Here is a 26,258-nt window from a genome sequence, read left to right as displayed (position 1 = left end):
AGTGTGCATATGATATAGAACATCTTAGCATCAAATCAGCAAGTACTAATGCCTTTTTGAGTTCTCATCTGAAAACAAGAGTTGTGTTGTTGATACAAGCACAAAGTCTGGAGAACTGTTGCTGGCAGTCTTGGGTTTGTGCATACAGTTCCAGGCCAAGATCTTGCTCGCTGTTTGTCTTTGTGTGGCATCCTTCACCAAGGTGGAGCAGCCTTGTGGCAGATAACTCCTCAATAGATATGGCTTCCTGATGGCTGGATCCTGTGATTCCAGCATTTAACTTCTGTTGACAAGAATGAGAGAAGGGTAGAACAAGCCATTCATTTACTGTGCGTACGTTCTGATACAAATACACAAACTTTTTCTTTACAGAACAGATACAAAGGCTGAACTGGCTCTTCTAGTACAACTGGCAAAAGAAGCAGGAGCATTTGATGCTGTGGAGTGCACTCACTGGGCAGAGGGTGGTAAAGGAGCTGTTGCATTGGCTCAGGCTGTTCAGAGAGCATCACAGGCACCCAGCAACTTCAGGTTCCTCTATAATGTAGAGGTAAGAGCTTGCATGATTACAGAGGTACTTTTTTTTTTTTTAAATAAGTTGGAGATCAGTTGGCATGGCTTAGTTGACTGAAAGTTGCCTAAAAGTCTGCTCAGAGAACCTGAGAAGAAATGGCTTCTAGAATATAACGTTTACTCCACGGGTCTCAAATATGTAGTTTGTTACTTCCTGTTGTTTTGACTACTAAATGAAATATAGTTTACTTTCGATAGTGGAAGATGCTGCTCTGACACAACATGAAATGGCAAACAGGTTACTGCTGTGACAGACAGACATGTTCCAGGGCAGGGAGAAGTTTATTCTTTGGCCTGTGACGTGCATTCTTGTCAGAATGACAAGACTGGTACAGCTGTCATCAAACTTGTTACCTTACTCAAGGATTTCTGGGTGTGCATGGTGCTCCCTATCAGAATATAATAGGCTGTGGAACAGCAAATGAAATGTCCATTTCTAACGTTTCTTTCTCTGGAAATAAGTCTTACAGTTTTACAGTACAGGTCAGGTGGAAGAGTGTGTGTGTGTATTTCTAGTGACTTTGTATTTAGACAAATTTGATGGTGACTCAGAGGTAACAAAGTCACTGTTAGTTACCACGTTGTGGCCTGAAAATGCCTAGGCTGTGCTCACCTGCCTGTCTTTTTTTCTAGCTCCCTGTTATAGATAAAATCAGAATTATTGCACAGCAGATCTATGGGGCAAGTGACATTGAGCTACTTCCAGAAGCACAGGAGAAAGTTGCCGTGTACACTAAGCAGGTTAGTTCTTCCCTGTCACCTGACACCCAGTGGTGTTTTCATTTTAAAATAATCATATTGAAGTGATGTTCAAACTGCATATAATAGGGGATCATCACCCAACGTGTGTCCAGGGCTCACTGGATGCTGCCATGGCAGAGGAGGATGAGAAGGTATTGTGGGAAAGGAGAAAGTGGCCCTGGCTTTTAATGCAGACAACAGAACTGATCTGTCTCAGTAATACTCAGTAATTGTTATTGCTGTTTGGTTTATTTTTTGTCATGTCCCACTGAGTTGTCCAATCAGTTTTTAAACCCATATAGATTTTGGGCAGTCACAGCCACATTTTTTTCTTCTTGAACATGACATTCTTGTAAATTTACCTGCTTTTCAGATACCTTCTGCATTAATGAAGGTTTGTAATGGGTTGTGTAGAGGAAAGCAAGGTGAGAATTGTCCATACTTTGTTTAGTGTGCTTGAACAGTTTTACTTCTGGATTTCATGTACTGCTGGCATATGTCATTTCTTGTTTTTTGTATTTCTTGTAAATTCCTTTACAGTTCTATTAAAATACCATAGCTGTGTAATTGCTTCTTCCTCACAACATGCAATTATATTGATCAAATACTTCTCATTAACCCACTTCAGCTCTATGAGCACCTTAGTTCTGAGCTGTTTGAATTAACATTTTGGGAAGAGAGTAGAAAGTAAGCTAGCTATCTAGATATCCAGCACTTCCATAATGCTTCCATACCATTAACCTTTTCCTCAGTTGGACGTGCTGGGATCCATAGTTATTCTTCCTGTAATAGTAGGAAGAGAGAAAGAACGAGGATGCAGAACGGTCAATGGATCAGATAGGGCGAAGAAATTGCATTAAAATTACCTGGTAACACTGAGGATAATGCATTGAGGTAAAATAGAGCAATAATTTTTGCATACAGGAATGGTTACTGTTTTTTCACTTACTTCTGTCCTCTTTTCTTTTTCATTGTCATACCCAGGGCTTTGGAAACCTGCCAATCTGCATGGCTAAAACTCACTTATCATTGTCTCACGACCCTGAACAGAAAGGAGCACCTACAGGCTTTATTCTGCCAATCCGAGACATTCGGGCCAGTGTTGGTGCTGGGTTCCTGTACCCACTGGTTGGAACGGTGAGTGAGTGAGTGAGTGAAACCCTCAGCTGTGGGGTGAGAATAACACTCCATGTACAGCCAGTTATGAAAGGTGTCTCCAATGAGAAGAGCTCTTATCATCTGTAAATGACGTTTTAGTTGTCCAGATGCCCTTTGTAAGTTTTTTTTCAGGTGGAAGAGGGGAGCTAAAATAAACCATGTGAGCATTTGAACATTTAGCAAGCCCCCTCTCCATGTGCCACATCTCAGTCTTCTTGGAATGCAGGAAAAGGGGGAACTCTGCACATAATGAATTGTGGGAACAGCAGGCTGACAGAGGGGCCTGCCTGATGCCCCTGGGACTTGGAATTCCTGATGCACTTTGCAGTATTGCAGCTGAAATCTCTGCGCACCAGCAGATAGCGTAGAACTAAACTTTTCCACAGCTTTCAAAGCAAATAACTTTTGATGAGACAGCTCCAAAGCAAAGCTGATCTGTACTGTTTATTGTTTGTCAGTCTCCCCTTCCATTATTTTCTCATTGTTTTGCTGATCATCTGTTTGCTGTTTGGACTGCATCAATTCCAGCAGTTTATTTCACTGTGCCCTTGAGTTGTTATTTTCTGTTGAGATGATTGTCACGTCAGCTGAGAACTAACAGAGTAGCTACAGTGGAAGCAGGATTCTGGCATAGCTTTGATATGAATGGGCTGGCAGAAAGAGGAGCTACCTGCAAAATGAACTAATGTTCAGCTTTGTCTCTAAAGAAAGAATGTTAGGATGAAAGGCTCCACTGGAAATCTTATCTGAGGAATCTATTCTGGGAAAATGTTAAGTAACTTCTTAGGTTATTGCAGGAGATGGAGCAGTTGGAGCAAGCAGTTCTGTCTTTCTCACTATTTTTGGGTCTCCACCTAAAAAATTACTGAAGCCTTCATGGCAATGTTTGTCTTAATAATCTGTCTTTCAAAACTGTTAGTGTCATATGGTTGAGATGCTGAAATTTGTTGATTTAGAGTTGTTTCCTTTCCTCCTTCAAACGCCAGCCCTCAGAGAGCCAGGTAAGGGTTTCCAGATTACCCCAACAAAAATAAAATAACCGCATCCTGATTGAAGTCTGGCGCATCCTTCTTTTCAAAGAGTGCTGTGTGTTCTGGGATGCAGTGAAAGACAGCGTGCTTGTTCCTGGTAGTGACTTTTTTTGCAAGCTAAGATTTAATCCAAACAGTGATCATTTTTAATATATATATTTTTTTAAGTACTGCAGAAGGAAAGAGTACACAGAAGTAATGAGACAGACAAAAGATGATTACAGACATTAAAGCTGAAGTTTTCTCTCCTTTTTTAATGTCTTCACTTTCTATGAAGCTGGAGTTTCCTTCCTGCTCCTTTCACAGATCTGTAACGTTGACTTGGGCATGCAGTTAATCATGATGTTAACCTTGCTGGAATTAACAGTAAGCCCTCCAAGTGGGGACATGATCTCTCTTCTGTGGTGCCTACTAGGCCAGGAAAGGGATGTCCTTTTAAGAAGCAGCTCATTTTGAATCAGACCATCATTTTCAACCCATTCAACAGGGTATGTGCTAGCCTCAGAGTAATTTTTGGGCAGCCATTGAACTGTGAGCTGAAAACACAGCAAACATGGAGCTCTCTGCAAAAGTTGTGTGACATTTGAGGTGAAACTAATCACCAGTGTGTTCATCTTGTTATCTGAAGTTAATTGAGAAGGTATGTCACACTTCAGTTTTCTCAGCCTCTGAGTTTTGGGTTTCTTCCTTTTGGCTCGGAGTTGAAGCTGTTGTACTTGAATGAAATACTTTGAGATATAAAAGGAAATACAAGGATCGTCTAGATTTAACTTTGAGCATGAAATGGTAATGAAAATGAAGCAGACAGTTTGAACTCAAACTGGTTGGATTTCCTTCTTATATTGTGCCACTGGAGAACTGAAAACAAATTATTGATTCATCTCTTTTCGATGTCTTACATGGCATTTCTTCTGGAAGTTGTGCAAATGCTATAAATAATATGTTCTAGTTGGTATTGGTTTTATTTAAACTTCGTAGGGGAACAGATAATCTGAGTGGTCTAATTTTTTCATGCAAACAGTGAGAATTGCCCTGCATTCTTTTCCAGCATGTGAATGAAAGAGAGGAGAAGGAGCTTCATTTCCCTAGCTCTGAAAATAATCGAGTGCATTAAGCATCATGGACATTTGTGCAGAAAATTCATAGCCTGAAAGGAAATCAACCCTGTAGCACATAAAAATTCAGCACATAATTTGCTTTTTGGTAATAGATAACAGAGTAGCCTCTGTGGGCTGCCCTATGGGAAGGAGAGCAGGAAAACTGACCAATCCTTTCAAAACACCAATGGCAAGAAGGGTTGCATCAGGCCTGTATTCATCAGCACAGCAACTCCTGTTGTAGTGACTGTTGCTCTCAGCTCTTGCTGTGGCCCTCTGGACATGTAGGTGGAGACCCACAAAGCTCTGCAATTCTCCAGAGATACATACATAAAGAGGTGCTTTCTTGTGCTGCACAACAGCGGCAGGGACTGTGGTGAGAACTGAAAAACGCTTCCAGATGCTTCAGATCTTGTAATACTTTGCTCATGAAAGCAAAAAATATTCATACATAAAGACAAAAGGAATGAGAGCCATATCTGAGGTCCGCTCTTCCCTGTCCTGGAAAGCAGCAGCTATGACAAAAAGCTGGTGCAGACGTAGCAGTCATTACAAAGGGTATGATTGAAGTGACTTTTACCTCTTACAAAGCACGTACTTCTTGCAGTGGTATGGTACATGTGGGACTGCAGTTAGCACTTGTAATAGCTTAAGAAAATGAGGTGGGATTCCAAAAGCTCCCAGAACAGTTTTGAGAACTGCAGCAAATGCTTAACCTTGCTGCTGAGCTTATTACCCAGATTTGATTAGTGTGCAAAATACGTATGCAGGGAGAAAATACCAGGTTTCTAAGGAGGTCTTTAATCTAGTGGAGACAGGCATAAGAATTACTGGTTGTGAAAGACAAGGCTGGGTGATGTAGATGTGAAGTGAAACGCTGAATTTTTGTTTATGGGGTAAATGACCACTGACACAAGCTGTCAAGCCTGGTCACAAGTTGTCCACCTTCATAAAGCATCCATGCTAATCTACGTGTGCTGCTGGGCTAAACACTGAGTTATGGAACCAAGTTGTCATCTGCATTAGTAAATCAGGCCAAGTGTAGTCCCTGTTGGCTTTGCTTTTTGCAGCTCTGAAAGTGGGTTTCAGCAGTGGGGATGACTTGAAAGGCCTGGCCTGAGGCGGGTGCAGAGTAGGCAGCTGTTCTGCTACCTTCAGTCCTCCTGCTGCACAGCCATTCTGACTTGTGTGCCACAGAATGGCCCAGTCAGGAAAACAGGCCTCACCATTTCTGTTTCTATACTGCTCATGAAAGCAAAATATTCATACATAATAGGGTTTTTTTTGGGGGGGGAGGGGTTGTCTGTTTGTTTTAAAACCTCTCATGTCAACAATAATTATTGCTAATTATAACAGTTCAAAAATTTTAGAGAGTTTTAATCAGCTGGGACTTTGCAATCAGCAAAGCTGTATTTAAACGTGCGTCCTCGTTTCGGGAGCCAGGAAGCTGCCACAAGCAGTTTGTGTCTCCCTGCAGCAGCTCTCATGTAACAGTTGATCCATCAGCTTGGTGCTTGAGTGCTCGTTACAGCTTGGGCAGAACTGGACAGTCTGCTAAATTAGGAGTTCCTGGTTCTTGTGATACACTTCAGAATGGTGTCTGACCACCACCCAGCTAGTGTGTTCATAACTGAGGTGCTGCATGGGCTGTTGCTAACACGGTTCCCAGCACAGAATAAGTGTTATATCTTCTGTTCACTTATGCTGCTTCCATCCTAATGGTTTATCTTTTTTGTTACCCAGATGAGCACTATGCCAGGACTTCCTACAAGACCCAGCTTTTATGATATCGACTTGGACACAGTGACAGGAGAAGTGAATGGGCTCTTCTGAAAAGAATTTGTGACCAAAGCTAGGTGTCACCTTCAGGTTAGAATGCTTTCAATATTTGGGCTTGATTTCTCAATTTGAGATAATGGAACTAAGCCAATTTCATATTATGCCATGTGTTTCCAAATAACATGATTATATATTTCAGCCTGAAAGTTGCCTTCAGTGCTGTTTAATAGTAATTAAATTTATTTTTCTTTTTAGCTCCCAGAAGAACACCTGATGAGTCATGTAAATGAAACTATTCACTGATCTTTTCTGAAGTCAAAACAAGATATGACTGAGAATACAGTGCAAGAAGTGAAAAGAAGAGTGCTAAAGGATAGAAGACTTATTTTTAATCAGTAATAATTCTTAAAGTACTGTTTTCCAAGCTAGTTGAAACTAAGTATATAAAGTATATTTCCTGTACAACCTTCCTGCTTCATAACTGTAGCTCGAGCAAAATACAGAAGCTTGGGTTTAGTGATCTCTTAGAACCACAGAATCATTTCAGTTGGAAAAGACTTTCAGGATCATCAAGTCCAGCCAGCTAAAGGACAAACTTTAACTAAGACAGTGAGCACACAAAGGAGGAAAGATACCTTTATACGATCTCACCTTGATTCGGTGAGATTTTAGTAATTAAAAACCCTAAAGCTGGAGCTGTTTGAAGCAGTCTTGCGACCTGGCTGTCTTAACAGTAGGCATAGATTATCTTGGGAGGTCTCACACGCTATTATAATATTCCTACTTGTCATCCTGAATTCTGTATCCCATTTCTCACACTATGGGAGGATTTGCTGTGCTTTGAAATCACACCAGTTTCTTTTAAAAGAGGGAACAAGGAAGAATCCTTTTGTCATTTCTTAGCAGGAGTGCTCACCCTGGCTTCTGCTGTGAATTACCTCTGCAGACACCTGAGCCATGCCAGATTTCTCTTTTAGAAAGCCCAGCTGTGACTGCTGTAATTCTTACCACTGGAAACAGAACTTCTGAGTGTCGGGTCTGTTGAGACCTCTCTGGGCTGCAGCCATGGCTTCTGCCAAAAGTGTCCTTTGAACCATGTTTTGCTCAGCAATAAGTACAGTTAGGCCATTGAGAAGCCTTGTTTTCTATGGTACCTTTTGGGTGAACAGAAGCCACGTGAGCAGTGATTGAGTCATTTGTAGTAGGCTTTGTCAACAGGCCAGAAATCATTTTGTAACAGAAATAGAGTTCCTGCCAGATTTTTAACTAATACAAATAAAGAGTAAAAACTTCAAATGCTTTTTGGGTTTTAATGCACGTGCTGAGATTAATGAAGTAGAACTTATTTCTGTGATTAACTGAGTAAGGCAGCAGTCCCAGTATTGACAACTATAAGTGATCATTGCAGGAATAAGTTGCCTGCAATGCACCACCGTGTGTGTGTTCTGTCTTGTTTCCTTTCCTGGATGGCGTGTGTCATCTATAGGAAATAAACTGCCTGAATTATTCAGTGGATTGAGTTTACTTGCAGTTGACTGCAGAAGATCTGAATTAAGATGCTAGCTTTATTAAGTTTGACTGCCCTGCTCACAGCTGAATATTTTTGGCTTCTCCTTTCTTCATAGGCTTGCAAGGCCCATCTGCTTGCATCCAAACTGAATCTGAAAACATTCTGATTTTGGTGAGAACTGGGAGAGTTGTGGTGTAGGTGTGCACCAATGTAAGGATGCATCTGTAGTATACAGATACTAAGTATAGAGAGAGCAAGTTATTCAGTAGGGGAGAATAATTACATAAAAATTACCTAGTTGTCACAGAAGCAAAGACAGAATAATTTAAATTGTCGTAAGCACACTTGAGATATGCTCACAGCCTCCTCAGATTTTCTTCTCGATGGTATTTGGCTGAGAAGTTGCTGGAGACAGCTTTCACAGAGCACAAAAAGGCCACCTGCATGGGGTCAGGAAGAGCGTCCCCTGTTGCTGCACCACCATGAAGGCCTGGCTCGAAGTCCACCTGCAGCACCTTGGTGGAGCCTTTCCTTGCAGCAGATTGCTACAGCTGATGCTGCCAAGGCTGCTGTCGGTTCCTACATTTAATCCTCATTCTCTCATCTTGCAGAGGCTTCCCTGTTGCGCTGCTTTCCTGCAAGCGCTCTGTGTTCCATCTTCATTTTATGCTTATGAAAGATGGGATAAGTGTTAATTTATGCTAAGATTAGCCTCCTTTTAGTTAAGCATGAGATTGTAGACATGCGGTTGAGAGAAGATGGTTCAGGAGGTCACTAGTCCACAGCATGCAGTGAGGCAACACCATGGCACAGCCACAGAAACCAGATGTGAATTTGCTGAACAGTGGGGGGCTGCTGACAGCAGAGCCTAAGGGCCGGCAGCAAATAGTGAAAAAATAGCCCCAAGCATCCTCAGAGATGAGTGGCAAATGCTTTTCTACAATGTGCTTCAAGTGTTGTGGGAAGTGTATTCCCACTGTCCCTACTTGCAGCGCTGATTCATCAATAGGTTTGGTGGGTTGTTGGTTTCTTAGCTCATTTGGCACTCCCGTACTTGACCCATCACCTAGGACACAAAGAATGCTTAATCTCTTCTAGATGACAACTGGAAGGTTGTCTTCCCTTCCTGTTGCCTGGAGCAAAAAATCAATTAAGTGCAGGTACGTTCTCTGTGGGTGACATGTGAGCCCAGATCCTTGGCTGCTGCGATGGCCATTCCCTGAGCTGTGCCGTAATGAGATCCACACATCACATTGCTAGGAAACAATACAGGTTTTTTCAATCTTATCCACCTTCTGCCCCGTTATCTATCTCCTGTGTGCCATACTCCTTGCTGTTACTGTCCTCCCATGGAGCAACGGAATAATTGAGTTCTGTGCAAGGTGATTTCAGAGGGACGGATTGGAGCTGATGCTGGAGGTAGCACACGTTACTGCTGCCTGCATCCCCTCTCCACCTGAAATGAGGGGAAATGGCCTCGTGCTGATGGCCTGTGCTTAGCTCTCATGGAGAACTGTACCCTAATTAGAACCCACTGCCTACCCTCCAGAGAGGAGCAGTTTCCAAATGCAAGTTACTGTAACGAATGAATGGCAGCGAACACGTCTCGTTAGGGAGCTTCTAACATGACGGTTCCTTGTGGTTGCCTGATGTGTGCTTCTGTCTCTAGGCTGAGATTTCAGCCAAAAGAACACAATTTCTCCCCTTTTTAGGGAGGGAGGAGGCCGCGTGTATTCTTTTTAAGGATGGCCTCCACTGGAAGCCACTTGCAGGCTCGACGTATGCTCCATGGCCTGCATTGCAATGTGCCAACACGCTGCGAAGCAATTAATATCCTTACGACATGAGTGGGCATCGCTGAGCTCCCCGTTGGTATGAATGGGGACGTCGAGGCAGCTCCAACCATGGCTTCATGTGGTTCTTCAGCAGCACCTGTAATCATTTCCTGGAGGCTCTCCCATCAATCATAACAGCTATGGATGCAGTTTTAAAGACAGATTTTGACAAATGTGAAGGAAAGAAAGACCCCTATGACTGAGGCACCTTGTCAGGTGTTTCGGCTGAGGTTATGCTTAAATCCAGGCCCCGGCTGCCCTTAACCCCGCAGTAAAGCTGCGGCTCCTGCAGTGACCTACAGTGACAGGTTTCAGGCGGCAGAAAAACCGCTGCCAGGAGCAGAACTCCCATCGCACGCTGTACCTGATCCGCGGATCCCCGCCGTCTCTTCCTCCCGGCTGCGTTTCCGCTCGCAGCCGGCATTCAAGCCGCGAACCGCGGCTCAGCCTTCGGGAGGATCCTCTTGACTTCGCCCGCTGTGCATCTGCTGCTGCTGCCGCGCGCCCTGCGCGGGGAAGGATGGTGGCGAGGGACGGTGCTCCGCGAACGGGGCAGGATGCCGAGCCGGGGTGGGGAGGGCCGCCGCTCCGCCGCGGGGATGCTGCGTGAGCGGAGGGGCTGCGCGGCCGGGGGGCGGGAGGCGGGGGGCTGCCGGCAGCGCCCTCCCCGCCGGCCCGGGGGGCGCGGCTGCGGCGGGAGGCGGCGGCAGCGCAGCCGCGCAGGGGCCGCGCAGAGCCGCGTTCGGGCCGCGCCGCAGGTGAGGTGCCGAGGGGACCCGCGGGGATGGGGAGCGGGGACACAGAAGAGGGGAGGGTTGGAAGGGGGCGGCACCCCGAGTTCGGGAGCCCGCGCGTCTCTTCTGGGGGGCTGCGGGCGGGAGAAGCGGCGGCGCTCGGCGGCTCGCGGTCTCCGTGCCGATGCCCACGAAGCGCCCCCAGACTCGTCGGGACGCGGGCTCCAGAGCTGGGGTGCGCTCGGGGCGCCGGGCTTCGTCTTTCCCACGTGGCTGCCGAGCGCATTTTCCGCTTCGGAAGCAGCGAACGGAACGCAACGTGCGCTGCGGGCTGCAGCCCCTCCGGTAGCGCGGAGCCTCGGAGCCTCCAGCGCCCCCGGGAGCGGCAGCTGCAGCCCCGAGCCGGACGGCGCCGCCACGCGGCTCTGCTTCGCCCGGAGAGCTCCGGGAAGCGCCGGACGGCCGCGAGAAGTTGGGCTGCAGCGCGCTCCTTCCTTTCCCAAACCTTCCCTTTGTGCCTTTGATTTTTGCAAGGGTGACAGCGCTGATGGACGCGTGTGCTGTTAATTGAGGTTGCCATGGGAGGCGTGCATGTAGCGTAGATGTGCTTCTTTCTTGCCGTGTGATTTCGCTTTTGTATTCCTCCTCTTGTATTCGGCGTTTTGCATATTGTCAGCTGGTGCATTAAAAAATAAAAATATCGGCGGTCTCGGGGTGTGATTTCCCGGGCTGCAAAGTGTGAGAAGAAAGTGGTGGGGGAAGATGGAGCCAAGTGTAGGAGCAGGAAATATATGCTTGTGTGAGTAATATAGATTTGTCATAATATGAGCAATTAGAAAAAAATACAGCCACTTCTGCCATGCAAAGTAGTGTTTTCTGTGTTGGAACAGCACTAAGTTGGCATAATAGTGGCTGTATTTTGCCTTTGGATATTGGTATCCGGAGGTAGAATTGCTTTTCTGTCCCTTGTCTGCATCCCAGGCTGAAATACTCTGCTCAGAATTACTTCTCAATCCTTTGATTTTTGCTCTGCGCTTCTTACCACTTGTTCACTGTGTTGCAGGTCAGAGCTGGGAGAATCAAGCACGATCAGAGGCAAACTTCACTCAACCCGTGTCAGGAGCTGATCAGAATCCAAGGCACAGCAGCAGCTGATTGGCACTGGGGGGCAGAACACCTCCACTCACTGCCTCCACGTTGCTTCAAGCAAGTTCCTTGCTCCCGTCGAACTGTCCATGGGCTGAATAAAAGTTGTTAACTCTTGGCTTGACTTGTCATCCTTTGGGGGAGTAAAACTGAGGTCAGACTGTCCATTCAATGGTGTACTGTTAGAGGAGCACGACCTGAAGTGGGGTATCTCAGAGGTGAGAGTGACTGGTTCTTCAAGTCTGCCTAGGACTCCTTGGAGAGGCAATAAGGAGAGTAAGAAGATGCAATGGGAATTATAAAGTGAATGCAATAGCTTCATTGGAACAGCTCTGCACATTGCCATGCCTGCTTGTTAAGAAGCAACTACTGTTGTTTTGAGGACAATTTGGGGAAAAAGCCATTTGAGCGTTTCTGCAGCTTTTATGCATTAATCAAGAAAGTCAATACACAGACGAAGGAGAGGTGCAAATATGGCAAAGGCTGCTAAGGAGATACAAATGGAGAACCCGAGCGAGCTGGAGACTCCTAGCGTGGGGACACCATGTCCCCCATTGGAAGAACAGGCAGAAAAACCCTCCATGCTCTGTTTTAAGAAGCGGAAGAAGTCCTGTAAGAAGGGGCTGACAGCTAAGGATGCATGTGAGGGAGCTTCTGGAGCCTCGGAGGAGAAAAATCAATGCATCAGCACAGACCCAGGGGAGGCAAAAGCTTCTGCTCGATTGCAACCCTCCAGAGGAGCCTGGGCAGCTCTCAGAAGTCTCACAAAACCTCGGAGAGGGCAGAAATCCTCTTCACGGAAGAAGGCGTCTTCCGATTCCCAGGTGCAGCTAGAGATGGATGTGGAGGACAGCTGTGCACAAGGTCTTCCAAGGAAAAAGGCCAGCACAGGGGTGAAGATGCCCTGTGTGCGCTTCTTGAGAGGCAAGAAAAAGCCCAGCCCCTCAGAAGTGGTGGAGGAGTCAGAGGACAGCATTCAAGCAAACGAAGTGATGGGCATTTTGAATAAAGCCATTGAAGAGCTGGAGGACATGGCCCCAGCAGAGCCCTGCGACAAGGCTGAGTCCCTCATCCCCCTCCCTGCAGAGGACATGGCCCCAGCAGAGCCCTGCGACAAGGCTGAGTCCTTCAGTCCACTCCCTGCAGAGGACATGGCCCCAGCAGAGCCCTGTGACAAGGCCAAATCCCATAGCCTGCTCCCTGCACAAAATTCGGCCCCATCAGAGCCCTGTGACAAGGCTGAGTCCCTCAGCCCACTCTCTGCAGAGGACATGGCCCCAGCAGAGCCCTGTGACAAGGCCAAATCCCTTAGCCTGCTCCCTGCACAAAACTCGGCCACAGCAGAGCCCTGTGACAAGGCTGAGTCCCTCAGCCCACTCTCTGCAGAAGATGTGGCCCCAGCAGAGCCCTGTGGCAGTGCTGTAGCCCTAAGCCTGCAGCCTGCAGAGGACATGGCCGCAGCAGAGCCCTGTGACAAGGCTGAAGCCCTAAGCCCGCTGCCTGCAGAGGACCAGGGCATATCAGCAGAAGGTGCCAATGCCAATGGGAGGAGTGAGTCCTCGGGAGAGGCCAGACCAGAAGTGGATGAACACGCAGAGTGCATCACTCAGTCAGAAATAACCAGTTTGGAGCCTGTCAATGAACCTGTGCAAGAAAAGCTGCCTGAGGGGAGTCAATCTGCAGCCCAAGTGGAAGAGAGGGAAGTCACTCCTGAAGCACCGGTTTCCACAGATCAACCCAATGGCACCCCTGAAATCACCGAGGTGCAGGAAATAGCCACGATCTGCAAGGAGCTTCCTGAAAGGGATGAGTCGGAGAGGAACACTGATCTCCCCAAAGAGTGCAAATCTGAGGAGACCACGATGGATTTCAGTCCATCGGTGTCTAAGGATGATGCAATGAGTGTGCAGAGCAGCTCCAGCCATCAGGAGAAACCTGAAGTCAACATGGGCACCGGCGTTGGTATCGTCATCACCATCACTGAAGCCGTGGACTCTGACGACACCGATTCTGACCAGGCCTATGAGCCATCCCCGGTTTTACACCACAAGAAGCAAAAAGGGAATAAAAAATCCAGTGGGAGCTTTGATTTTGGTCAAAAAGAAGGCCCTGGGGCTGGCAGTGATGCTGTGGTGGAAGAGAAAGGTCTGGGCGAGCAGGAGCACAGGACTTCAGATCAGTATGAGTTGCTCCTCATAGAAACGGCGTCTTCCCTTGTGAAGGCGGCCATCCAGTCATCCATAGAGCAGCTTGTCAACGAGATGGCTTTGGAACAGAATAAACACAACAGTTTTCTGTGAGGGTGATGATGCCCCCAGATTAGGGTGATTCCAAGCTATTTTGGCCTGAGGAGGGAAGCAAGAGGACTCTGGAGGCCACTGCTTAGTTAACTCTGCATGCCTGTGAAGTTGTGTGTGTGTTCACGTGTATGAAGCTGGTGCTGGGGCATGGGACGGGCCGTGCTGAGCACAGCGAGTGCACTAGGCCTGGCTGCAGGAAAGTGCAAGTGTTGTGGTGTTTTCATTTACTAGCATCTTTATGTTGAGGCCGTGTTTCTGCTGTCTTCCGTTCCAGACTTCCCTGCTGTTAGTGGTTTAAACGTTAATGTGCTTTTAGGAAGAGGCTCCACAGGCAGTGAGAAACCTCCTGCCACTGGGTTCGGTTCAGTGAGCGTTGAGCACAGCTGGAGGTTTGCTCAGTGGGTACAAGGGAGGGAGAAGGGGCTGAGATGTGCAGTCAGTGGCATCGATGCCAAGTAGTTAGCACTGCATTCGGAGGTATAGGAAACCGTGGTCTGAAGTCCCATTAGGTAGAACTGAGTGAATGCAGTGAGCAGCACAGTTTGGCCAGCCTAAGGCCCCAGCTTACTCCTCCAGCCTATTCCCTTGTCAGAAGCAGCCTGTGTATCATCCATCCCACTGCACTGCAGCATCAGCTCTCCTTGCTGACTTCAGGCTGCACAAACACCAAGAGCATGCCCTCGCTTTGTCTGCTGGGGCCCATTGCACTGCTAAGCACAGGCCTCCCCCTGGTGTAGTGATGAGGGCCAGGCTGGAGCATGCTGGCCACAGGGAGCCCCTGGCCTTGCCTTCTTTTGTCTGCCACAGTGAAACTTCCCTTGGATATGATGTTTTTGTTTTCTTTTGTTATTAATGTATGGCATGTCATATAAATAGCAGTGTGCTGCATGCAGTCAACTCTTGCCTCGGTGTTGAAATAGCGTGGTAGCAAGGATGTGCTGCAGGCCATGGAATTGCTCCATGTAGGGAGGGGATTTGGGCGCTGGGTGTGTCCATGTGTCCATCCATCCCTTCACTTCGCAGAGACCCCCTGCAGAAATCCCAGCTGGCTCCGTGGTGGCCAGTCCAAAATGCACCCTGAACACCGGAGCCATCTCACCAAAGTCCTCAGGGAAAACCCAGACATGAGGGCTGGGGACACTGCCACAAAACACCCAGACAGGCCAACTGCTGTCAGAAAAATACAAACTGCTCTGTTAAGGAGGTGTGCATGCAGCGTGTGCACACGTGGTGCATGCGGGTCCACATCGCCTCTCACTGCCAGCCCTCTGGAAGAAAGGGGCCTTTTGATAATTTAGGATTGCAGCTGCGCGGTTGGGATTTACACACTGCTGCGTGAAAGTCTGCCTTTTCTGCTGAGAAAGTTCTCCTGCCCCATTCTCAGCCTGTACAGAAATAGCCGCCTCCCCTGGCAACTGCTCAGTGACCACAGTGGCGACACAGAGGTTTTCTGCTCGGCGCTGTAAGAACACCGGGGCTGACAGTACTCCAAGAACCCAGTGCACAGCCGTGTTTTGAACTTTGAGAAAGGATCTGTGCTGCTGCGAGAGAAGCACCAGCAGTGAGTGCCATGGTGTCTTTCTGTGCACGTTAAATTTGGAAAAAATCAGACGGACATTTTTTTTTTCCTGTGAATTTATTTAACGTGATCAATAATTCAGCGTGTATATTAGTGGCTCTGCACTTCCTATTGTTCCTTTCAGGCATTTTGCCATCATTTTGAAAGGGGCTTTTTCAGGACCGTGTATGGCTTTGGAGCTGCTGCAGCACCTGGGAAGAGCTGTGCTTGTGCTGGAGCTGTGCCCTGGGCTGTGTGGGCACTGGGATGGGTTGGTGCCGATGGAATGGCTGCAGCATCTCCATGCCTTGGCTGCAGGGGTACCTCTGGGTTCTCAGCAGGAGATGCCAAAACCCCCGGGCATGGCCAGGCTCTTGTCTCCATGTGCTGAGCAGTTTGGGGAGGATTTAATGCTACATCAAAACAAAACAGTACATTGCAGGAGGAGGCACTCCTTGCAATGGGGAGAGAAGAGCAGCATTGTGTGGGTCCAGCCCAGAGCCTGCAGGACTGACAGCTGCTCTGTACCCAGGGCTGTGTTTGCATCCTTTTCATAGCTGTTTTCCCTCTGTTCCACTCATACATGTAACTTGCAATTAGTTCATTAAAGTTGAGTGTACCTCTTGTTTTCTTGACTTGTGATTAACTGGGCATAGAGATTTTGTACCTGAGCTGATAACCCACTGTGCCATCCAGTAATGTGCAGCATTTCCAGATGGCCATCTGGTGAGTAGAAGCCTTCACGTTAATAGACCTGAAATGTTTTAAGACTCATTCTTCCTGCGTGTTTTTCTCTTAAATAAGGTTTCCTTCTGGTTGCTGCCCTGTCTTTTCCACTCACAGATTCCTGAAAGCCCACAGACTCCAGCAGGTATTTGTGAAGGACTGCAGATCTCATCTGGCTCAGAAGAGCAGCCCAGCAATTGAATCCCCCCATTGGATGAGCTGCTTTGCCAGTGGAACAGACTGCAGAGCCCAAGCTCCCAGTGTATGAGGCTCCTAAAGACTTGAGGCACTTTACAGCATATTAAAAAGTTGAAAAAAAAGTACATTTTAAATAGCATTAATACTGATATTCTTTCAGGTTTGCAGAACAAAACACAGACTTCTAATGCCTGTTAATGATTTCATTAAGTTTCTCTGCTCCCCCATTACAATGAGAGAATTGGACGTTAATGAATCACAGGACCCCGTACACTTTTGGAGCAGAACCATTCTGAGAAGCACGAGGCTGCTTGGCTGCACAAGAGCACCAGAGAGGGTTCAGGACTGTTTCCTCCTCACGACTGTAAGAAATGGGCACAGTGCATAGTCTGGGCCTGCTCTGGCTGGTTGGGATTGCCTCTGGGCCATCTGCCTCCTGGTCGCTCTGCTGCCCCGCTCGGATATGGAAGTGTTGCTTTGTAGCTGCATCGCAGTTAATTAATTTGCTCTCCTGCTCACCCCACAGTCTGCACTGCTGCTTTCTTTCCCAGCTGTTTCCTGCACTCCTTTTGGCAGCTATTGCTCAGCTTGCTGTTCAACAAGTCCCCTGCCTCTGCTTTGCCCAGGGGGCACTGCAGTGTGCAGTGAGGCCCAATCTGCTGCTGGAGGGACTACAGCAAGTGGGCACCCAGCACTGGAATTGATGCTTTCCCTGCACAAATGATGGATGTTTTCATACGTGTGCTTACATCACAGGAAAATTCAAGAGTTTTGTCATAGGTGCCCAAAATAAACTGGGCAAGCTCGTGTAGTACATGGGAATTCTGTGCTTGGAAGTGATGGGTGGAAGTGGGACCCTGCTGGTGGACCAGCAAAGCCCTCCTATCGCTCATCCTCCACATAGAGGACTTCCACATCTGTAACTCAAAATAATGAAACGCTCCAAGGGAACAGATTGATTTAAATAATTTCTTTAATGTTCTTTTACATCTGCAGTTTCGTTTCCCAGAGAAACGGTTCTTGTTAGCTCTTGTTGGGTGGTATTACAATAATGAAGTATTTAATTTGCAGCCAGATAAAATCTTTACATTAAATGTGTTTTTGTTTAACTAATCAGAGGATGTTATTGCTTGTATGGTTATTTAAGGAACAGTATAGATCAGCATTTTTGGGAGGCACCATTGTCACATTTCTTTTTGCAGCTCGCTGTGGAAAACACAGTTCTTTGCTAACAGTGTGGCTGTTCTGCAACAAACTCAAAGTCCATTCAGCTTGGAAGTGGATCTCAGTGAAAAACACCCCCCAACCACCATTTACAAACTGCTGTTATAACATACAAATTGACAAACACGCTGGATACAAAAGGGAGAGACACCAAGAAAAACCCTTTTGTAACTCAAATGAGTGAGATGAAGGCGCCATCCCCCACTAGAGCTGGGTACAGCCCCCATCACCCCATAAGTTTGACCTCGGCAGCAGCTGCATGGCTTCACCAGGACGATTTAGCTCGGCTGGAACTGAGGCACCGAGGTGCTGTGCTGTGCTGTACCTTTGTTTTGAGGGCGGAGGTGTCTGGGTCAGAATATTTCATGGAAGAGTTTCCGCTATTAGGCTGCCTTTGAAGCTGCGTCATTACTGTTTCTTAATGAAACATGCAAATCCCACATGTGCTGTGATTGCATTTCAAGGAATTCAGTCCTGACATTGCTCCAACTGTAAATACCTAACTGGCGTGCCATTTAGGGCTTCATTCGTCTTTTCCTCCCCAGTTTTCTTTGCTCAGAATAGCTTCTCCTAGTGCTGGACCGCCAGGACGCCCACACAGAGAGCTTCTTTTTGGCAGGAGCAGAGAAGAGAAGCCTGTCAGCTCCTTACCCAGCAGCAAAGCTGGAGCTGAGCTCGGTGGTGTGTCATATCGTGCTGCTGGCTGCTGCCTGTGGGAGGGATGTGATGAGCTGAGGATGAACCTCCTCCTGGGCCACTGGGAGCCAATGGCCCGAAGCTTGCGCCTGCTTATGGAACATGGAAATGAAATGGGAAATAAGATTGAATTGCATGTGCTGATGGTTTTCACTACAGTTCTGAAAGCTTTGCCTGCACTCAGTTTACGCCTTCCACCTCCATCATATTTAAGAACTATTCATTACCAGCATTAATGCTCTTTCCAGCAAGCTCATGAGAGCGGCGTTTCACGGTTTATTTCCATTCTCACGTTCAGTGCTCCGAGTTTACAATGTGCTTCCTGCTGTCAGTGTGGGGGCTGTGTCCCAGTGCCCTGTGGCCCTGCTGCAAGGCACTGTGTGGGCAGCCCACCGAGCTGAAGGCTGGAGGTTATTGTTGTTGTTCTGCCTGGAATAAAGGAGCAGAGAGAGCCTGTGTCACCTCCTGGCAGCCAGCATCCCCCCCCGACTCTAGGTGTTCATTGAAGGGGGGTCAGACCAGATGACCTCTAAGGGTCCCTTCCAACTCAAATGATTCCATGATGTGGAAGTTGTGCAGCACACGCTGGTCAACAGCATTCAATTACCTACGGAAATGATGTCTCGCTGCAGCACTTGATGGCATCCCCAGGGCTAATGGGCACTGGAGGAGCACTCTGCACTAATGCTTTGGGACTGGGCTGAGCACTCACCTGCAGTGCATGAGGCCATAGACAATGCCCTTTCATTGGCCATAGCTGAGGACCTCTCATGCTCCTGCTTCATCAAATCTTTGGCATCCACAGAGCTTTTACAAGCCTCCAAGCATCACTCCAGGTCTTTAGAGTCACAGAATGATATAACCGTTCAAGTTGGAAGGAGCTCTTAAAGGCCATCTGGTCCAACCTCCCCTGCAAAGAACAGAGCTCCACAGCTCCATTAGGTGCTCAGAGCCCCATCCAGCCTGACCTTGGGTGTCTGCAGGGACAGAGCACCCACCACTTCTCTGGGAACATGTTCAGCCTTTGTTCACCTAAGCCCATGTGCACTGATCGATCAATCACAGGCAACTGAAAGGAATTACCAGGATCATTATCCTGCACACAGGGACAAAGCTTTCATTTCTCCTGGCTGTACATATCAGGCAGATTTTTCCAGCATGCTCTGCCTCAGAGTTGAGTATACAATAGCCCAAGTGTGTTCTACATACAAGGGTAAAACCTCTTCCTATGTGCCCAGGAGCAGCTACTGTTCTTGCTTACAAGATGGAGCTGCCTTCCAAAATGATTTTCTATGATTTTCTAAGGCTGAGAGCAAGCGATGCCTGCAAGGGGAGGTTGCAGCGTGCAGTTCTGTCTCTCCAGCTTCTTCTGCTGCTTTAATTGTAACAGCGCTTTAACACTCAGAAGAAAAATGCTGAAAATACATTTCTTCTTCTATTGCAAATGATGAGAAAATGCCTTTCACCAACGTTTGATGTCACAGATGTTCAGTGCCACAAAGATGAACCAAAGCACACTCTAAAAGGGGGAGGAATGGTAAGGAGTATCAGAGATGTGCTGAGCACAGTGCTGTCTGAGATGGAGCTGTAGTGTTACACAGAGGTGCTCCTGCAATAGGTGTGCACAAACCACAGCTGACGCACGGATGGACATCGCTTCTGGCCCAGCTCACCACCTTCATTGAAGCTGCCTTTAATGGCCAAAACCAAACCAACATTTCCTGTTGTCCCCAATACTGAGCCCTTTGTTGACTACACTGTGTTCAAAGCATCCCCACCATGGGTTTATCTGTCCTGCTGATCTCGGCAGGACTTGCAAATACATCAAGGGCCACTGACTCTCAACACAGATGAGTTCAGATGAGTTAGAGATCTCGTTGAGGTCACCAAGTGCCCATGGACTGCTCAACTGTCTATAAACTGTCACTTTCAGCTCACTTCTGCAGCTTCAACTTCCCTCCCACAGCTCTCTCTCTACCCAGCAGATTCCCCTTTGTGCTCCTGGAAGCAAACACATGAACCTGAATAGGGAATTGTCACAGCACTCCATTTTTTAGCCATCCCACTGAACTTCAGGGACACAGTATGCAAGCAGCTGGCCCTGAGAGTCTGCCTGTTGGGAGGGTTTCGTTGTTTGCTCAACAAAACCTCTTTTTCCACCCAGCCCAGCTGCAGCCCCACCAGAGCAAGACGAACACCCGACAGGCACACAGTGGGCAGAGCAACTCAGCATCCACGCAAGCTCAGGGCCTGCTTGTTTTCCTCCTTTGTCTTAAAACACCACTTGGCGGCCGCTCCATCCCCTGCAGAGCTCAGCTCCCCTGCCCAGCAGCCACCCTCACAACGGCCTCCACGGGCTCTAAATGCAGCAGTGGTTTCATTCCAGATCCTACTCCAGAATGAGATGACAGCTCGAGGGTCCTGGCTACAAAGAGATGTGGACCGGGCACGTTGACAGCAAACAGTTCTCACCATTGTTCAAAACCTCCTTTCCTATACAATGACTCAATTCCGCAGGGGCTGGGGGATGTGTAATGAGTAATGGGGTTTGGGGTTACTGGAGCAGCTCACCAGGCCCCAGCTTCTCGCTGCAGGAGGAATCTCAGTGCCATAAGTACAGCAATGTTGAGATGGGATGGATTGGAGCCCAGCTGGTGGGAAGCACGGGTACCTCTGGTGGAAAACTACAGAGGGATAAAACACCAGAGGAATGTGTACAATTTTAAACCCCCTCTTGGGCTTCAGAAATTGAGTAATGAAAGGCAAAGTCTACATCTTACCATCTTAGGTAAGGAATTAGGTAAGGGCTCCACAAGCAGAGAATAGCATGGTATGTATTTGTTTAAGGACCATAGACATGTAGCACTGAGGGATGTGGTTCATGGGCATGGTATGGGTGGGTTGATACGGGTTGATGGTTGGACTAGATGATTTTAGTGGTCTTTTCCAACCTGAATGATTCTATGACTATCTCCTAGCAAAGCCTTGTGAGCTGGTTAGGCCTGTAAAGACTTTGGTCAGGACGTGTTACTCAGAAGCTCCGTGAGTGGACGTTCCCTCACAGCTCCCATCCCTCAGAGCTCAGAAGGCCCAGTAATGGGAGCTGACCACAAAGAGGCATCAATGCATGTCTTGTTCATGCAGCAGCAGCTGAGGAGGGAGGAACAGGAAAAAACCCATGTGAAGCCCTTAAGCACATCTCAGAGTAGAATCATAGAATATCCCAAGTCAGAAGGGACCCAAAAGGATCGTCAAGTCCAACTCCTAGTTATGCAAGCAATATGCAAATAAATGTTAGCAATTCATTTGATGAGGACTCTAGGGCCTGTTGAAGTCAAGGTTGCCACCAATTCCCTTGAAAAGATGAGCCTTATGGCTCCCACGTGCATTTATGCAGAGATTTATTAACTGCAGTTATAAACACAAACTTTGGGACCTATCTCCTCATTTATTTTAATTAAAACCAAACTATTGGGGAAGAACAATGTATATATTTCCCTCTACATTCCCCTCAATCTAGAACCAGAAGAACAACTTTATGGGCCACAAACAGCCCTTGACGCCACTCCGTGTATTAGGGGATGTGTAAACCTCACACCCAGCGACACGACACGAACTCCAGTAAAGCAGGGCAAGAACAAGTTCACATCTATGAAAATGTAACCGAGTCACATGGAGGCTTCAAGGACTTAAGAGTTGAATTAGCTTGAGTTTAAAAGTTAGAGAGGTAAAAAAGTAAACACACAAACCAAACACACCATTCTTCACAGCTAGCTCAGTGAGAGGGCAACTCTGGCTGAGGACAACAGTCAGATCTGGCAGCTCAGTGCACAGAAAATGCCCCTAATCAGTGTCCAAAGGCTGCACAGGGAGAACTACTCTACCAGGATCGTATCCACGCTTTCCTGGATGAGATCAGACTCCAGTAAACACTCATCCAAGTGATCTTGGGACAAGCTGGAACTCTTCCCCACGCCATCACTGTCACTGTAGGGCCGGAACCTTGGGGTGAGGGGACTCTCCAGCCGTGGGCTGCGGCCGTGCTTGAGCTGCTTCCCCCGGTGTGCGTACATGTGCTCCAGCAGCTGGCTCTTGCGGAAAAACGTGCGGCCGCAGACAGTGCAGCCCAATTTTCTCTTTCTTGAGAAGGAAAAGTTACAGTTCAGCTCCACCGGCTCGTGGTCCTTGGAGATGAGGGAGAGCTGCCCGATCTGCAGGGGCTCAAGCTCACCACAGCCCGCATGTTCCAGCGGGTTCTCATCCTCCCTGAGGAGGAAGGCTCCGAGGCGCTGCCCGCTCTCCCTGCCCTCCATCAGGGGCTGCACCTCGCCGAGCCCACCGCTCTCCAGGATGGAGGCTGGCACACCGAACGGCAGCGAGCCTGAAACATGGGTGTGCAGGTGCTCCCGCAGCCCGGCCCGCGAGTCAAAGCGCTCCCCGCAGTAGTGACACAGGTGCACCCTGAGGCTGGCCTTGGCAAGGATGGGGTTTGCTCTGTCCGGGGAAGGAGGGCTGCAGCTCTGGGACACCACGGGCTCAGTCTCACATTTCTCCTGCTTGATGGAGACAGAAAGCTTGGGCACCTCCTCTGCTGGCCTGGCCAGCGCTGCGGGCTGGGCTGTGGGATGCGGGCCTGGCTGCTCACGGCTGCTGTCGTCCAGGCCGATGGCGAGGGAGAGCTGCAGCTGCGGGTGCTCAGCTGGGGCAGAAGGCCGGCCCCCCACGCTGCCCAGCGTCTCCTTGGCGCCTGGCCGCTCCTTTGCTGCTTTGTGTGCAGTGGAGATCTGGATTCCGTAGAGGTTTGAGGACTGCACGGCCTCTGAGGGGAAGGCCTGGTTCATCTCGACAGCGAGGTGGGAAAGGTGGTCGGCGTGCAGGAAGCGGATGCCCTCCTCCAGCCGGCTCTGGCTGACCGCCTGCTTTGGCCCCTTCCCGGTGTACATGATGTGCAGGAGGTAGCTGAAAATGTCTGGCTGGATGTCTGCAGGCTGAATCTTTATGCACTCACTGAAACAAGACAGGTGATTAAGCACATCGTTGACTCCAAATTACAGCCCTGACCCATTATCTGCCCATTCATCTGCACCGTCATTGGCTTGCAGAATGCCAGCGCTGCTGCCTGGCTGCAGGTCCATGACGGCCAGTGCTCCTTGCCAACAAGGCCTGAAGGAGCGTGGCTGCCTTCTATGCACAGCAGTGCTCACACGTGTTTGTGTACGGACGGGGCTCTGAGCACCTGATGGTGCTGTAGGTGTCCTGTTTGTTGCAGGGGAGTTGGACCAGCTGGCTTTTAAGGGTCTCTTTCAACTCAAAGGATTCTATGATTCTGTGTATCTGGGTGATTGCAACGACAGCACACAGAGCCGCGGTGAAGAACTGTGAGCACAGCTGGCCTCTGTCTGCCCCACCTACGACGGCTCCTAGCCATGTGTGCCACCCTAAGGAGGCACAGAGTGTTTGTGTGCTCAGGTAATAAATCCAGCCGCCACTGCCATGTAATCTTTACGAGCTTTGCACCTAAGTGTCAGCAAACAACACCTATTGCTACAGAAGTTCGCTTGTCGTCCCACTTCCAAGCAATGACTGTGTGTGGATGGCCAAGGATCAGGGCCTGCAGCATTGCCCCTATGGGAAAAGCTGAGAGCCCTGGGGCTGTTCAGCCTGCAGGAGAGGAGACTGAGAGGGGATCTTATCAAGGCTTATAAATACCTAAAGGGCAGGAGTCAAGTGGATGGGGCCAGGCTTTTTTTGGTGGTGCCCAGTGACAGGACAAGGGCAATGGGCACGAACTGGAAGTTCCATTTGAACATGAGGAAAAATTTATTTACTGTGAGGGTGGCAGAGCGCTGGAACAGGCTGCCCAGGGAGGTGGTGCAGTCACCTTCTCTGCAGGTATTCAAAACCACCTGGATGCTTTCTTGTGCAACCTACAATCAGGAACTGCTTTAGCAGGGGGCTGGGCTGGGGGATATCCAGAGATCCCTTCCAACCCCGGTGATTCTCTGATGATTTTCCTGGGCAGGTGCTGGAGGCTAGGAGCTCACTGCCATGGGCAGAAGGGAGAACAGAGAGAGGATTAATCCATCGCTGCAGTTCAGAGGTTAGGGCTCAGAGCCAACATCCCTATACCTGCAGAACCGCCCTGGGCTCAGTCGAGTGAAACATCCAGACAGGAGATTGGAATAAGTGGATGCTCACAGTGCTGGCCCTTATCTGCTGACTTCTGAAGTGCAGCAAAGAGATAAGGCCATGGCTCCTTGACTGCCTTGAGCCCACAGATCCTGTCAGGAGGAATCCAGCTGAGCCAGAAAACTGCCTGAGCCCCACAGGATCAGCTTTCTCCTTGGCTGGGGCAATTCCTGAGGCCATGGCAGCGCTGATGCTGGGAAGGCTGTGCAGGAACTGAGATGCGGGCCAGGTTAGGAAACAATCTCAGGCCACATAACATCCCCACTTGCGCTCTTTTAGATTGCAACTCCTTTAGAAAGAGGAAAAAGCAGAAAGCCGAGGGGAGCAGTAAGGAGATAGGAAGAGATCTGCGCATCCTTACCTTGTCTGATGGATAAATATCATCTTAAAATAGTTTGAGAAAGCAGCGAGCACCGCTCTGTGGGCTTTGAAATAAACATCTCCAATGGCAACTGTGCAGTCGCACAGGAAGCCGAACTCCCGCTGCATGTTCAGCTGCTGGAGCAGGAGCAGACTGTGGCCGGCCATGTCCATGGCGCGTCTGTGAGGAGGGCAGGAGGTTTGTCCCAGCACCAAGTCCCGTCAAGCGCACAGCACAGCCCCAGAGCCTCCTCCCGCTGCGCCCAGCTTCAGTAATTTCCCCACCACCCCCTCCCTCTCTTACGCACAGCGAAGACCACAGCACCGAGAGCCGCGCAGGTGCCAACTTTAACAACGCGTCAAAGCGCCGTCGCTCAGCGCAGACCGCACCCGGCGCGGGGAAGCGCACAGAGGGCAGCCTGTGCCGCCCCACAAAGCCCTCACTGTGCTGCGCCCAGCCGCCCCGCGCCCGCCGGCCCCTTCTGCAAATACACGCCGATACGCGCTATTGTTCCCCCCCCCCCCCCCGAATATCGCAGTCGGGCACGAGGGCCGGGAGGAGCCGCTCGCCGCACCCCCCGCGCAGCCGCTCCGCACCGCTTACCCCCGCGGAAGCGCTGCCCCGACCCTGCGCGGCTCCGCCCGCTCCCTGCGCGGCGGATGGGGTGGGCGCAGCTCCCCCCGCGCTTCCTGCCGCTGGGCTGGGCCGAGCCGTGCCGTGCCGAGCCGTGCCGGGCAGCCCACGCGTGGAAAAACTGAGGGAGGCGGCTGCGCGGAGGTTGCGCGGTCGCGGTGCGGCGCGGCGCTGAGCCTCCGTCCACGCGGCGATGGCGCAAATACCGCGCAAAGCTTCTCCCCCTCGTCGCATGTGATGGAGGGGCCGCTGCCCCGGGTTGATTTGGTGCCTGAGGGATTGGGCTTCATATATTTATTACTGAAAATGGCAGTGGGAATCACCGCTGCTGTGCTTTCTTCGTGGGGGTTTTGTGCAGCTTCACACATTTGTTGCACTTCCCTCCGTGGTGTCACGTTTTTGAGATCATATCTGGTTTCCCCTTGATATTTTGCTGCTCGTTGGAATGGTGATTTTTAATTGGGCCAAATCTGAAGCCTTTAGGGCAAATACTGCCCCAGTAGCAGCAGATACAGGATTGCTTCCAGAGGTGCCTGTGGGATGGCGAGTGCTCCATGCAGTGCTCTCTGCTTGTCCAACTGTGCCCACAAATATTCCTTTTTCCAGCATTCCATGCCTTATTTCTCTTATTTACACACAAAGCTCACTGGGCTCGGGGCCATCTTCCCACATCTGTAGCCAGACTGCAGTTTAATGGTGCTCCAATCCCACTGCCCCTGTCAGTACCACTCGCTGCTTTTCTTCCCTCAGATTAGCAGTGGGAGCTCAA

General features: G+C 49.1%; 3 protein-coding genes across 8 annotated transcripts in view; 2 read left to right on the top strand and 1 right to left on the bottom strand.

Annotated features, from left to right (window-relative positions):
• MTHFD1 (methylenetetrahydrofolate dehydrogenase, cyclohydrolase and formyltetrahydrofolate synthetase 1) overlaps nucleotides 1-7,889 on the top strand; it is a 45,773-nt gene extending 37,884 nt beyond the window's left edge. The window contains exons 24-28 of the mRNA XM_048948677.1: nucleotides 373-550; nucleotides 1,207-1,314; nucleotides 2,299-2,451; nucleotides 6,344-6,469; nucleotides 6,635-7,889. Coding sequence (XP_048804634.1) covers nucleotides 373-550; nucleotides 1,207-1,314; nucleotides 2,299-2,451; nucleotides 6,344-6,433 — 529 coding nt within the window. The 3' untranslated portion in view covers nucleotides 6,434-6,469; nucleotides 6,635-7,889. The remainder of the gene's footprint in view (nucleotides 1-372; nucleotides 551-1,206; nucleotides 1,315-2,298; nucleotides 2,452-6,343; nucleotides 6,470-6,634) is intronic.
• A 111-nt stretch (nucleotides 7,890-8,000) lies between these two features.
• AKAP5 (A-kinase anchoring protein 5) lies at nucleotides 8,001-16,088 on the top strand. 3 transcript variants are annotated; one of them, XM_048948681.1, is made up of 3 exons: nucleotides 8,001-10,294; nucleotides 11,522-12,662; nucleotides 12,723-16,088. In XM_048948681.1, exons 2-3 carry the CDS (start codon nucleotides 12,078-12,080, stop codon nucleotides 13,902-13,904), a joined length of 1,767 nt encoding a protein of 588 aa, XP_048804638.1. In that variant the 5' UTR covers nucleotides 8,001-10,294; nucleotides 11,522-12,077; the 3' UTR covers nucleotides 13,905-16,088. The 3 variants fall into 3 exon arrangements, with proteins under 3 accessions (XP_048804638.1, XP_048804635.1, XP_048804637.1); XM_048948678.1 differs by having other exon boundaries at nucleotides 11,522-16,088; XM_048948680.1 differs by lacking the exon at nucleotides 8,001-10,294 and adding an exon at nucleotides 10,418-10,482 and having other exon boundaries at nucleotides 11,522-16,088.
• Nucleotides 16,089-16,202: 114 nt separating this feature from the next.
• ZBTB25 (zinc finger and BTB domain containing 25) lies at nucleotides 16,203-25,532 on the bottom strand. Of its 4 annotated transcripts, none has more exons than XR_007377742.1 (3): nucleotides 24,857-25,153; nucleotides 18,534-23,313; nucleotides 16,203-18,398 (listed from the first exon to the last, which is right to left on the bottom strand). XR_007377742.1 is itself a non-coding variant. In XM_048948688.1 (3 exons), exons 2-3 carry the CDS (start codon nucleotides 25,027-25,029, stop codon nucleotides 22,182-22,184), a joined length of 1,305 nt encoding a protein of 434 aa, XP_048804645.1. In that variant the 5' UTR covers nucleotides 25,030-25,036; nucleotides 25,460-25,532; the 3' UTR covers nucleotides 16,203-22,181. The 4 variants fall into 4 exon arrangements, 3 of the variants coding, with proteins under 3 accessions (XP_048804645.1, XP_048804646.1, XP_048804644.1); XM_048948688.1 differs by adding an exon at nucleotides 25,460-25,532 and having other exon boundaries at nucleotides 16,203-23,313; nucleotides 24,857-25,036; XM_048948689.1 differs by adding an exon at nucleotides 25,164-25,363 and having other exon boundaries at nucleotides 16,203-23,313; nucleotides 24,857-25,036.
• Nucleotides 25,533-26,258: the final 726 nt, after the last annotated feature.

The sequence above is a fragment of the Lagopus muta genome, chromosome 6, assembly GCF_023343835.1.
Source record: "Lagopus muta isolate bLagMut1 chromosome 6, bLagMut1 primary, whole genome shotgun sequence".
NCBI classification, from domain to species: Eukaryota; Metazoa; Chordata; class Aves; order Galliformes; family Phasianidae; genus Lagopus; species Lagopus muta.
This window is presented reverse-complemented; position numbering and strand designations above follow the sequence as displayed.